The 13,600-nt window shown below is 35.2% G+C and overlaps 1 protein-coding gene across 2 annotated transcripts in view; it reads left to right on the plus strand.

Moving 5' to 3' along the window:
* LOC123554240 (arylsulfatase B-like) overlaps positions 1 to 13,600 on the plus strand; it is a 114,751-nt gene that overhangs the window by 65,104 nt on the left and 36,047 nt on the right. For both annotated transcript variants that reach the window (XM_053548342.1, XM_045344237.2), the window contains exons 8-9: positions 7,351 to 7,414; positions 8,918 to 9,015. In XM_053548342.1, the coding sequence (XP_053404317.1) occupies positions 7,351 to 7,414; positions 8,918 to 9,015 (162 nt within the window). The remainder of the gene's footprint in view (positions 1 to 7,350; positions 7,415 to 8,917; positions 9,016 to 13,600) is intronic.

Genomic DNA, 13,600 nt, shown 5'->3' on the forward strand with positions numbered 1-13,600 from the left:
TGGCATGTGCGTGTTCGTTTGTACTGCTAGGCGCTTTGCCGTAATTGGTCTGGTATACTGTGGTGGTGATTTAGTTCTTATAAATTCTCTCTACTATATATATATATATATATTGATTGGCAATACGGATATTCAATAGCGGAAAAAAGATTAAATAACTGGATTAGAATTATTAAATATGTAAAAAATAATGGCATCTCTATTAATCTTTTTTCCGATATATATAAACATGTGCAGAGTTTTTTGAGAGATACAACTGACTTCCTTAAACAGTTACCTAAACACACAGATCCAAACACTATCATTGCTTCCTTCGACGTTGAATCTCTTTACTCCAATATCACGCACACACTGGGAGAAGAAGCGATAATTTACTGGCTGGACAAACACCCTGAAGAAATACCGAACAGATTTACAAAAGACTTCATTATAAAATCAGTGAACTTTATCTTGGAAAATAACACATTTACCTTCAATGATAAATATTACAAACAAATCAAAGGAACTGCAATGGGGACCAAGTTCGCGCCAACATATGCCACACTCGTAATAGGATACTTAGAACAAAAGTTGTACAAGCAGATTGAACAAACTTTCGGAACAGAATACATGGAAATGTTCATACAAATGTGGAAAAGATTTTTAGATGACTGTTTCATCCTTTGGAATAAATCTAAATTAGAACTAGACCTCCTTCTTCAAATATTAAACAGCCTGAACGAGCATATAAAATTTACAATAGAGTACAGTAATGAACGTTTTTGGATTGCATGGTTATTAAACATGGTGAATATATAGAAACTGACATCTATTACAAACCTACTGACAGCAAAACGTACCTACTGTTCCAGTCATGCCATCCGAAACACACCAAAGTCAGTATACCATTCTCACTGGCTAGACGTCTTAAACTCATAGTATCCAATGAAGCAACACTTATGAAAAGATTCGAGGAACTGAAAAAGTACCTACAGATCCAGAAATATCCAGACATTTTAATTACAGCAGGAATTCAAGAAGCAAAAGAACTAAACCGTGAAGAAATATTATCAGAAGCTACCAAATCACCACTGCTAGATACCATACGATACGTCAGCACCTTTAACCCACTCAACCCTGAAATATTTGGACAAATCAGACATGATTTAAATATTCTACATCGAGACCCATGGATGAAAAAAGTCCTCTCAAATTTCAAAATTATTAAAAGTAAAAGACAACCACCAAATCTTAAAAAGATATTAACAAAAGCAAAATTTACCGAAAACATCAGAAAACCAGTAGTAAGTAAATGCAACAACTCAAAATGTGGTCTGTGCAAGCATATTATAGAAGGAGACTCATACACATTTAAATGCGGAAAGATATTCAAGGTGAACCAATCAATATGCTGCGATGTAAAAAAAACGTAATATATGTCATTCAGTGCCAGGGATGTCAACAAGAATACATCGGTGAAACTTCAAATCTTCGAAACAGAGTGACCTTACACAACCAACACATCCGAGACGCCACCAAAAGGGTACTTTACGTAAGCGAACATATTGACGTTTGTGCGGGAGCTAAGTTCCCGAAATATAGAATATTTCCATTTTTCAAAATGTTCACGGACAGTATAGTCAGTAGAAAACAACGAGAAATAATGTTTATAAGGCAGCTTAAACCTTCACTAAATAGACAAACATAAAATCATACCTGACAGATATGTTTTACAACGACGTCACGTCAATTTTATTCGTTAGTTAATTAGACGTCGTTTATTTAACAGTGACGTACCTTGTTTCTATTGACGACGTCAAAGGACGCCATATTGTTTGTAACCCTTCTGATGATATTTTTTGAAACCGGTTGAGGAATAAATCAAATATACAAGCTCAAAAGGATTTGGCTATTTCCTTAAAACCCTTTTTTTATATATATACATGTATATATTTACATGTTTAGATAAAAAAGTATTGTGAAAAATACGAACAAACACCTATGCAAATAGATACTGCTTCAATATCCAACTTTGCAAATAATGTTTAGCATAAACAATGTGGATATCACTTTACAACTAATGATAAAGTGTATATTTCGATTGATTTAATGGTAATTTCGAAGTAAGGTCAATAAGTATATCAACAAACTTGCTGACGGTAATGATAATACTGATGCAGATTAAATCGCTTTCATCAATAATGCGGCTTCAATAATTGATAGATTTGTTATAAACTTAAATGGAGAAATTCTGTATATAATTGTAATAATTTGTATAAAGTGGCAAATATAGAAACATAGTTGAATTATCTAGAGATTATGTACAATCAACTGGTACAAATGGACTCAATCATTTAGATAAAACCGCCACTGCTAAATGTTGAAACGATAAAAGCGGGCATAATCAAGGTTTCGCTAGTAGGAAGTTATTATTTCAACATTGTCATGAGTTTAATGTTAAAATTCCATGATATGATTATTCTTGTTATCAGGGTTTTGAAAGCAATATGCTACTCCCAAGTCAAATTACAGTCCAATAACAAACGATGGTGAATTAATTTTCAGACAAGGAGCGGGTTATTGTTACAAAATTGAAATTTTGGGTTCCAGACTAATATTTAATGCTAACGGTTATAATTTAATTTCTCAAATATACATGAAGGATAGTCAGTCAAAATACCTTCGAAAAATGGTAACAAAATCACAAGATAGGGAACAAAGAGACCTGACTTTCAGAATTACTGTCAGTGAAATAGACCCAAAGCACGTCTTTGTATATTTACAAAGACCACCTAATAAGAGTAACACATAGAGGTATTCCTCTTTTAATTTATATGTTTAAAGGTAATGTAGATAATAATGTTTATACATTGGCCTCTTGTCGTCTCGAAGTTGATATCTGTGTTTTTGTCTTTAGGTAGAATATACAATCATGTCAAGACTTAATAATAATGTTAGTAATTATTACAACACACAAAATGACAAAATAATAAAAGGCTTTTAAATATATCAGATTTTGAGTTTGAATTTGAATTGCAGTAGATCCTTAGCATATTGCATACAAAGTTAAATGAAATACTGTTCTAGGAGCTAATATCTGTAAACAGTTATAAATAAAACGCAGTACAATTGAATACTATTGGAAACGAACTTTTAATTGATTATATAAAAACAGACCTGGGGCCGTATTCATAAAGCATCTTAAGTATAAGTTTTGACTTAAGTTTAAGATTTTACTTAAGTTTGTGGTTTTTTCAACCTAAGTCTAAGTAAAAGCTTAAGTTCTAGTCATAAAACAGCTAAAACTTAAGATACGTAAGAAATGACTTAAGTCAGAAAATAAAATAGCGTGGTGAGTACGATTAAAGTGTTGTTTTCAGATAAAAGCACTTTAAACATAATTGTGCATGTTGTATCTGTCTGAAATTAATGTTGTTAGCTCACCTGTCACAAAGTGACAAGGTGAGCATTTGTGATCGCGCGGCGTCCGCCGTCCGTCGTGCGTGCGTCCGTAAACTTTTGCTTGTGACCACTCTAGAGGTCACATTTTTTGTGGTATCTTTATGAAAGTTGGACAGAATGTTCATCTTGATGACATCTAGGAAAAATTCGAAACTGGGTCACGTGCCGTCAAAAACTAGGTCAGTAGGTTTAAAAATAGAAAAACCTTGTGACCTCTCTAGAGGCCACATATTTCACAAGATCTTCATGAAAATTGGTCAGAATGTTTACCTTGATGATATATAGGCCAAGTTCGAAACTGGGTTACGTGTCTTCAAAAAGTAGGTCAGTAGGTCAAATAATAGAAAAACATTGTGACCTCACTAAAGGCCACATTTTTCATGGGATCTGTATGAAAGTTGGTCTGATTGTTCAACTTGATGATTTCTAGAAAAAATTCGAAACTGGGTCACGTGCGGTCAAAAATTAGGTCAGTAGGTCTAAAAATAGAAAAACCTTGTGACCTCTCTAGAGGTCATACTTGAAAATGGATCTTTATAAAAATTGGTTAGAATGTTTACCTCGATAATATCTAGGTCAAGTTTGAAACTGGGTTACGTGCGATCAAAAACTAGGTCAGGAGGTCTAAAAATAGAAAAACCTTGTGACCTCTCTAGAGGCCACATATTTCTATAAGATCTTCATGAAAGTTGGTCAGAATGTTTATCTCGGTGATATCTAGGTCAAGTTTGAAACTGGATCACGTGCCTTCAAAAACTAGGTCAGTAGGTCTAAAAATAGAAAAACTTTGTGACCTCTCTAGAAGCCAAATATTACACAAAATTTTCATGAAAATTGGTCAGAACGTTTATCTTGATGATATCTAGTTCAAGTTTGAAACTGGGTTACGTGCCATCAAAAACTAGGTCAGTAGGTCAAATAATGGAAAAACTTTGTGACCCCTCTAGAGGCAATACTTGTGAATGAATCTTCATGAAAATTAGTCAGAATGTTAACCTTGATAATATCTAGGTAAAGTTCGAAACTGGGTCACGTGCGGTCAAAAACTAGGTCAGTAGGTCTAAAAATATAAAAACCTTGTGACCTCATGAAAATTGGTCAGAATGTTCAACTTCATAATATCTAGGCCAAGTTCGAAACTAGGTCACGTGTGTCATCAAAAACTAGGTCAGTAGGTCTAAAAATAGAAAAACCTTGTGACCTCTCTAGAGGCCATATATTTCAAAGATCTTCATGAAAATTGGTCAGAATATTTACCTTGATGATATCTAGATCAAGTTTGAAACTGGGTCACGTGCCTTCAAAAACTAGGTCAGTAGGTCTAAAAATAGAAAAACCTTGTGACCTCTCTAGAGGCCATATATTTCAAAAAATCTTCATAAAAATTGGCTAGAACGTTCAGCTTGATGATATCTAGGTCAAGTTCGAAACTGGGTAACGTGCCTTCAAAAACTAGGTCAGTAGGTCAAATAATAGAAAAACATTGTGACCTATCTAAAGGCTTTTTTTTCTTGGGATCTGTATGAAAGTTAGTCTGAATGTTCGTCTTGATGATATCTAGGTCAAGTTCGAAACTGGGTTACGTGCGGTCAAAAACTAGGTCAGTTGGTCAAAAAATAGAAAAACCTTGTGACCTCTCTAGAGGCCATACTTGTGAATGGATCTTCATAAAAATTGGTCAGAATGTTCATCTTGATGATATCTAGGTCAAGTTTGAAAGTGGGTCACGTGTCCTCAAAAAGTAGGTCAGTAGGTCAAATAATGAAAAAAAAAATGACCTCTCTATAGGTCAATTTTTTCATGGGATCTGTATGAAAGTTGGTCTGAATGTTTATCTTGATGATATATAGGTTAAGTTTGAAACTGGGTCAACTGCGATCAAAAACTAGGTCAGTAGGTCTTAAAATAGAAAAACCTTGTGACCTCTCTAGAGGCCATACCCTTGAAAGGATCTTCATGAAAATTGGTCAGAATGTTCATCTTGATGATATCTAGGTCAAGTTTGAAACTGGGTTACGTGCCATCAAAAACTAAGTCAGTAGGTCAAATAATAAAAAAACCTTGTGACCTCTCTAGAGGCCATACTTTTCATGGGATCTGTATGAAAGTTGGTCTGAATGTTCATCTTGATGGTATCTAGTTCAAGTTTGAAACTGGGTCAACTGCGATCAAAAGCTAGGTCAGTAGGCCTAAAATTAAAAAAATATTTCATAATCCATATTTTTCAATGGATCTTCATGAAAATTGGTCAGAAATTTTATCTTGATGATATCTAGGTCAAGTTCAAAACTGGGTCACATGAGCTCAAAAACTAGGTCACTATGTCAAATTATAGAAAAAAAACGACGTCATACTCAAAACTGGGTCATGTGGGAACAGGTGAGCGATTCAGGACCATCATGGTCCTCTTGTTTTTTTAATGTTTTCGTCCACAATAAAAAAACAAGAATTACTGATTAAGTTGTTTTATGAATAACAAATATACTTAAGTAAAATAAATTTCTAACCTAAGTAATACTTAAGTAAATAATCAATTTCTTATACCTATACTTAAGATGCTTTATGAATACGGCCCCTGATATGTATTAGTTGCATTCAATATGAAGTAAATTTAACAGATGGACAAAGAAACAATAAGCAATAAGCTTATAATGATAAAATCCCACATACCTTGAAATTGAAATATGAACCATTGGATGGTAACTATTCTACATTTTTAACAAATTTAACACAATAAGGTATTAGAAATTAACATGAAAAAAACAAAAACAAAAAAAAAACAAATGGAAAGTCAAGATCAAAGCTGAGGATTTTTGAGCGTGCTTGCTAGTCTGTCAGTGATTACAAGAATTTCTTCAAAAATATGGGTTCCATTGGGTGTTGGTGCATTCAGTGGTTAAGCAAGTACTTGGGTCAACAAACCGTTAGGACAGGGCTATATTTAACACCTAGTCAGCAAACACAATCATTCAAGTCTGGTAAATTTTTTCAAAATAAAGCATCTTTGAAATTGAACGAAGGGTTAAACAGTAAAACACTAAAAACGTTGCAGGTGTATTTAGTTGAAAAATCTTAAAATAATCAATTTAGAGGACTTTGTTGACACTGGAACCCATTGGGTACATTATGTGGTTAATATAAAGTTTGATCCACTTCGATTACCTCTTCCAAACGTATTAATCAAATAAAAACTCCTACTTATCAGTCATCAGTACATTATAAATTCATATAATATCAAGACAGAACAAGTGTATTGGACAGCTTTTATTGTTTTTTCCCATAAACCTCTTACAGGATTAGGTACAGTTCAACTGATTTATTGTACAGTGTTAAAATTCAATAATCGAAGGCAGAATGAACACCAGTCATTTTCAATTTTAAATTTCAAATCCCAAATTTCATGATATATTTGCTTTCTTACTTTTGTTTTTTTTTGTTTTATTAATGAATGATATACACTATAGAGCTACTACCATAAAGCTGCCAAAACACGATCAAAACGCGGCCAAAATCTTTCGTATTATTACATTCGTCTGACAGAAGTAGGACTTTGTGTGTCTGAACGCTCTAAGCAAGCCTCAAGTCAAACACGTCCACTACATCTGGTTCATCTTCCATGCATTTCGAGACTGAGGTAGATCAACCCAAAGGTGTGGATGTGACAGGCTAAAATCTGCAGACGGTACTAGTGTAGGTATACTGGGCGGGTTGAAAGGAACGCAGAGATAAATGAATGGAATAATAAGGTTAAGTTTGCCCGACCCTGCGGTCTGCAGTCACAAACGGGCTTTTTCTTTTTATAATACCATGCATTGTTAGGTTACTATCTTTTTAATTTTGGTTTAATCAAAATTTATAGCCTACTTTTATGTATATTGTTAGGAAGCTATAGACTTATTCTATTTTCAGGTTCCTAAACAATATGAAAACATTTATCAAAATATCAGCTCCTCCACAAGAAAAACCTATTGCGGTATGTATTTTTCATTCAAATATGTAATTCAAAATTACATCTTGTCTAAGGCTGAATCATCATTTCCGCTGACGAAACTACCAATATCTGTCCTAAATGACAATGTGTGTGTCATTCACATGCAGAAAAAATATTCAGGCAGTACATATACCATTGTATTTGATGTTTTTAAAAGCTGGGGAACAAAAGTTAATGGAACATTGTTTACACAAACATGTTTATAATCATTTAATAAATCAAAATTTACTTAGTCCATTTCAGTCCGGATTCACCCGTGGAGACTCTACAAGAAATCAGTTAGTTTATATCTATAATAATAATATTTGCAAGGCTCTTGATGATGGCAAGGAGACACGAATAGATTTTGCGACATTTCAAAAGCGTTTGACCGTGTTTGGCACCTTTGATTAATACATAAATTGTCGTCATTTGGAAAAAGGATACTCTCTTACAGTGGTTTACATCATACATGTGAATATAGAAACAAATACAAAAAACAACGCATAATCTTACAAACCTCGAATTCAAAAATCAGGAACGTAAAGGCCAGGGTGCCGCAGGGCTCGATCCTCTGGCCTCTCCTTTTTCTCAATTACATAAACGACATTGTTAAAGACACTAAATTTAACATTCGATTATTCGCCAATGACACAAATTTATATCTGGTAGTAGACGATCTGAAAATTGGAAACAGTCTCTGGCAGAAGAAAGAAACATAAACTTATACTATTCTATAAAATGAACAATGACATTTCCTCAAGTTAATCATGTACCTTAACCCTCCTTCTTCACAAGTCCTTTCTTACCGCTTAAATAGTAACGCATCTAAACCCCCACCGCTTTACCTATCAAGAAGTGGTAGTTCCCTAAATCATGACCTTTTTCGTAAATCAATTTCAAAAAGTCATAATTGTACATGCGGTGAAGTAGAAACAGCAAATTACTACCTTTTATCATGTCCGATTTATAAACCAGAAAGAAAATTGCTCCTGAGTTGAATAAATAACCTTGTGCACCCACCAGAACTTACTGTTTGAAAAAGAACACCAAAGAAAGAATCAGAATATATCTGTCTTCGCTAAAGTGCAGCATTATATCGATACCTCGAAGCCATTCTAACGCTTTCGCACGCGGGAGACCATTTGCGCGAACTGGCCACATGCAGCACATTCTTGGCACTAAGCAGCATTTCTCAACCAATCTTAAAAATTTCATATTTATCTAGCTAAAAAACCATAAATCGATTTTAAACTAACAGGTAACTAGACAAAAACAATATTTTTGTTACACCCTATCCTTACATTTTTTACTGTCAAGGAAATTAATTAGTATAAGTTTTCGATGAAAGCTTGATTTCATATCCTTTACATTATTTTGATTGTAAACTTTATTGCATGTATGTAATTTATGTACATGATATATTAATTAATACTGTTTAAATATAACTGGAGAACATTTGTTCACACCATGAATAAGTATTACATGCTTGATTGCTTCCTGTAGGGATGGTATCAGCACTAGATGATGCGGTTGGTAATATAACTGATGCTTTACGGGATAGAGGATATATGAATAACACACTTATAGTGTTCACAACTGACGTTAGTATAACATATTTTATCAGCTTTTATTCGTACATGGTCTTGTATCGTTTTACTGTACACGTTCGGCGGAAGTTTAAATATATGTGAAAAATTTAATACTTGACTTTTGATTTAAGGATACTTAACTCTTTAGACATTGTCTGTTATTTTTTGTCCAGTTAGTGCAAACGAATTTGTTTTCATTCGAATTTTGAAGTTTATTAAAATTTTAACTCCGCATATGATATAATGTTTATTCCGGTTCATGATATTCTTGTAAAATTATAATGTTTGGTTGGAGGTTTTTATGATCAGAACAAATTTGATGACTTTAAATGGACAGAAAGGGTTTTGATTTCAGGGGTAAAAATTTCAAATGTTGCAGGGATTCAATTGATAGTTTGTTTGCCACTTGTTAAAGAATAAATGAAAATCTCTTTCCATCGTAAGTTTTGACTTAGACGCAAATATTTTATGCACATTTAATTGATAAGTGTATAAGTATGCAAAATGCATGTTGTGTCTTTTTCTGTAGTTCGGAATAGATTTTATTCAGTGTCACGTCGTTTGCATGCATTTAGATTAAGAGAACATATCATGACATCCAAGGTTTACGGCAATTATTCTACACTTAATTTCTAAATACTGGTAATTTCATTGGTTTGTTTGACAGACTATTTATACGCATCATGTTAGGTAGTTTATATTGTGATTATTTTCTTCATATTGCGCATCTAGTAAATGAAGTTTTCAAGTATATTACTGAAACATGTTTTTGCTGACGATTTGTAGCTATACATGCGCTTGATTTCTGGAAGATAGACCATCTAACCTTATTCCCAAGAAGTATACATTTATTATGATTTTCATGACCTTTGATATCTGAAATTAATGACAATCAACCGTGAACGCCTCAATATACTATACCCTTCTATCGCCTGAGTAAGAAAAACTTGCGACAATCTATTGAATTATAACAGAGTTACAGTGGCAACTGCGTGTTTGTTTCCCGTTTATGCGTTTCTAATCGCTACTGCGCCAAGTGTAGCGTGAACCGTTTAATCGTGTTACCAACCAAACCCTACCTAATCGTGAATCGTGTATTGTGTAGCCAATCAAAAGTTCAGTGGGCGTTTCCAAACAATTATCTTATGCAAAACGAAAAATGGAAGACATTGTTTATTCGTTAGACTGTATATATAATTTCCGCTGAAAATAATTGGAATATTTCATAGAATAGAACACATAGAATAGAAAAAATAATGTTTCCCAAGATCATCTCTTCTTAGACGCTTAGAACACCTCGATATTGTTTACCGCGACCTAATGAATGGAATATACACTTTAAAACTTTGTTAACGCTACCAGTAGCCTTTTTTCTATGATTTTAAAACTACCGAAGATATTTCCGTGAAATTGTCAGGACAGTTACAGGAATATCAGACATTGTTTGATGGAAAACTAACAACAAGCATTTTAGTAATTTGTAGATTTTGTATTTTATTTCACGTAGCCCCGGTGATTTACAGAGTCGCAAAATTTGTCCAATAAATACAATTAATGATAGTCAACGATCTCAGTCTTGAAAAATTCTATTTAATATCTTCCAATATAATTCTCAGTCGATTAAATAAGCATGTGCATTGTAATCATCACCTTTGGACAATGTAAATGTAAAATGTTCAACCACATTACGCGTGGTATTCCGACGTATAAAATGATACAACACGCCGCCTGAAGTGTATTACACAATAAACTAAATTTAGTATGTGTACTAAAATTATCAACATGTTTAAAGCTCGACTTAGCATAATTGAGTATTTAAAAATATACAGTGTTTCAATCACGTACTATCAGGATATTTTTTTAACTTTAATACTTGGTATGGCCACCAATTGCTTGGCTGACCGTCCCCTGTATCTGCTGCGCATGGACAAAACGCAATTACGACAAATGACGTGAGAAACTAGAGCTGCTTTTGAGAAAAGCGCATGTCTCCCACAACTGCCTAATCATCTAAACACTAAGTCAGTCTTTTTATACTATTTAGTCACAACAAATATACCTTTGAAGAGTAAGATGGCTGATTTTTAGTAATTCAAGGGCCATAATTCTGAAGTGCCTAGTCAAATTTTGCTAGTTATTGAACCTTGGAGAGGACTTATGGTTACACACATTTCGTTCAAGTTTGGTGAAGATCGGATGAGAAATATTCGAGTTACAGTGCAGACAAGCGTAAAAATAAAGATTTTTGGTAATTAAATGGCCATAATTCCTAAGTGCCTAAGTCGATTTGGCTAGTGATCGAACTTGGCCGAGAACTTATTATGGTCAAACACATTTTGTTCAAGTTTGGTGAAGATCGGATAAGAAATGATTGACTTAGAAGGCGGACAAGATGAATGGTTTTTGGTGCAGACTTCAGCATTTTTATGAGTGTAGGTGATTCATAAATTATTGTCAAGGGCCATAATTCCAAAGTGTCTTAGCCGATCTGGCTAGTTATCGAACTTGGCTGAGGTCTTATGGTCAAACACATTTTGTTCAAGTTTAGTGAAGATCGGATGAAAAATATTCGACTTAGAGTGCGGACAAGCTTTGTGACAGACAGACAGACCCCCCCCCCCCCCCACACACACAGACTGGAGTAAATCAATATGTCTTCCACACCACTGTGTGGTGGGAGACATAATAATACTGACGCCAAGTCCGCTCTGGTCATCCGTAAGTGACAACGAGCTCGATGTAAACGGTTCTTATGCGCTGATAGGTGAAAAGCCGACCTTGGTTGTCCAGAGAAACTTTCGGATGATTGGCACCTAGCATTAAAACACCTTGTGCGGTTCAGGCCATAAAGTTAACAACTTTTCTCAGAATGAATTTCAGGGATTGATATTATCTGTAGACATGTTTGTGGTTAGCTTGGGGCATCTAAGGACAAGAGCACTCTGAATTGTGCAAACATTTTGTGAGAAGGAAAGAATCAAAATAAAGGAACAATATATCAGTACTGTACTTTTAATATAACGTATTGAAAATGTTTAATGATGCAATTCGTTGAAAACATAAGTTCTATTTTATTCAATTCTTCAGATATATTGATAAATTAAAATGATTTTGCATAAAAATAATTCCATTAAGTTTTGGAGAAATATATCCAGATACGCGGTCAAGCGGTCATCTGTCCAAGCACGGCTGGCCGCCAAAAAAGGTTTTGCTTCCCGGTTTATAGGATGCTACCTTATCTAAACATGAATCGGAACCAGACAGAGAATTTTTTTTAGAATTGCGTACGTTTTAACAGGAAATATATCATACCGCGTGACTTAAGAGAGAGACTTCGCCGTCGTATCCCACATAGACAGGTAAGAGCTCAACCTCAACAGCCTGCTAACAGAGGAAACAGAGCTCGCTCACTGAACACGTGCCGACGACAGACAGGAGCCAACCAGAGTTCCGATAGGCAACAGGGCACGCCCGCAAGAACCGCCACCAGCACAGACACAGGCAAATACTGCTCAAGGAATCGAACCGGAAAGTGCGCGAAGTGATGGGGCTAACGAACAGAGAGGTGATCCGCAAAGAGATGAGGCCGACAAAAAGAGAGGCAACAGTCGGGGCACCCCGCTTGCTGTGAATGCCGAACAACCCAGACAGGACCGGAAACGAGGGCCAGATGAGCTGGATCTGGATTCCGTCGCGGAACATCCGTTGCTGAAGAAAGATGCGGGTAGGTACCAAATTATTGATTTGAACAATTAATATTGGAGTCGCGGATTATAAATAGGCCTACAGTTGGGGATACAAGTAGTAATAGAACGTTACCGGTAATAATATCCCTCAAAGATATGGACTTACGTAAGGGGAAAATGCAAACATTTGCGCGGTCTACCAATGAGGCAGGTATAAACTCAGATTTCCCGTCTGTCCGTCTCGCAGACGACGATATTGCAGTATACGTGCCAGTGTCCTTGAAGCAGAAAATTTGTAAGGGGAGGTGGGAAGGGATACACAAATCTGTCTTTATTATTAATGAACTCGTGGAATACTGTAACGGTACTGTGTTTACACTGAACGCTAACGGGTGCATAGAAACGTCACAACGTGATTGTAAGGAAAAGATCGACGATATCAACAAATGGAAAAATGCGGTTATTATTTACACGTCCATACATTTGTCAAATCACGCCGATAAAGTATATGAAATGCTTCATTATATGTTCAACATTAAGAAATTCACAGGAAGGAACAATGGGCTCAGCTGGCGAGAATACGACCAACAATTTCACTTACGCCAAGCTATCTCTCCCTCGTCGAGGTCGAAAATAAATAACGAACTCTGGTGGCGTTGTATGCAGCTTCGTCTTACACTGAGAAACGCAGCGTACCCATTTAGATTTGCTTGTAACGATTTTGACAGTGTGAACTGCACTTGGCCAGACTGTAAGTTCTGCACGTATGAACCATGTGTTTTGGACCACACCTGGAAGTAAGATGCGTAAGATCAGTGGTCGCAACTCCGGTTTGAATGCAAGTCCTACAGACTCCAAAAACATTTCGCGGGAGACCCTTCAATTGACGCGGCCCGTTTAGAAGCCCAAGC

The sequence above is a fragment of the Mercenaria mercenaria genome, chromosome 7, assembly GCF_021730395.1.
Source record: "Mercenaria mercenaria strain notata chromosome 7, MADL_Memer_1, whole genome shotgun sequence".
NCBI classification, from domain to species: domain Eukaryota; kingdom Metazoa; phylum Mollusca; class Bivalvia; order Venerida; family Veneridae; genus Mercenaria; species Mercenaria mercenaria.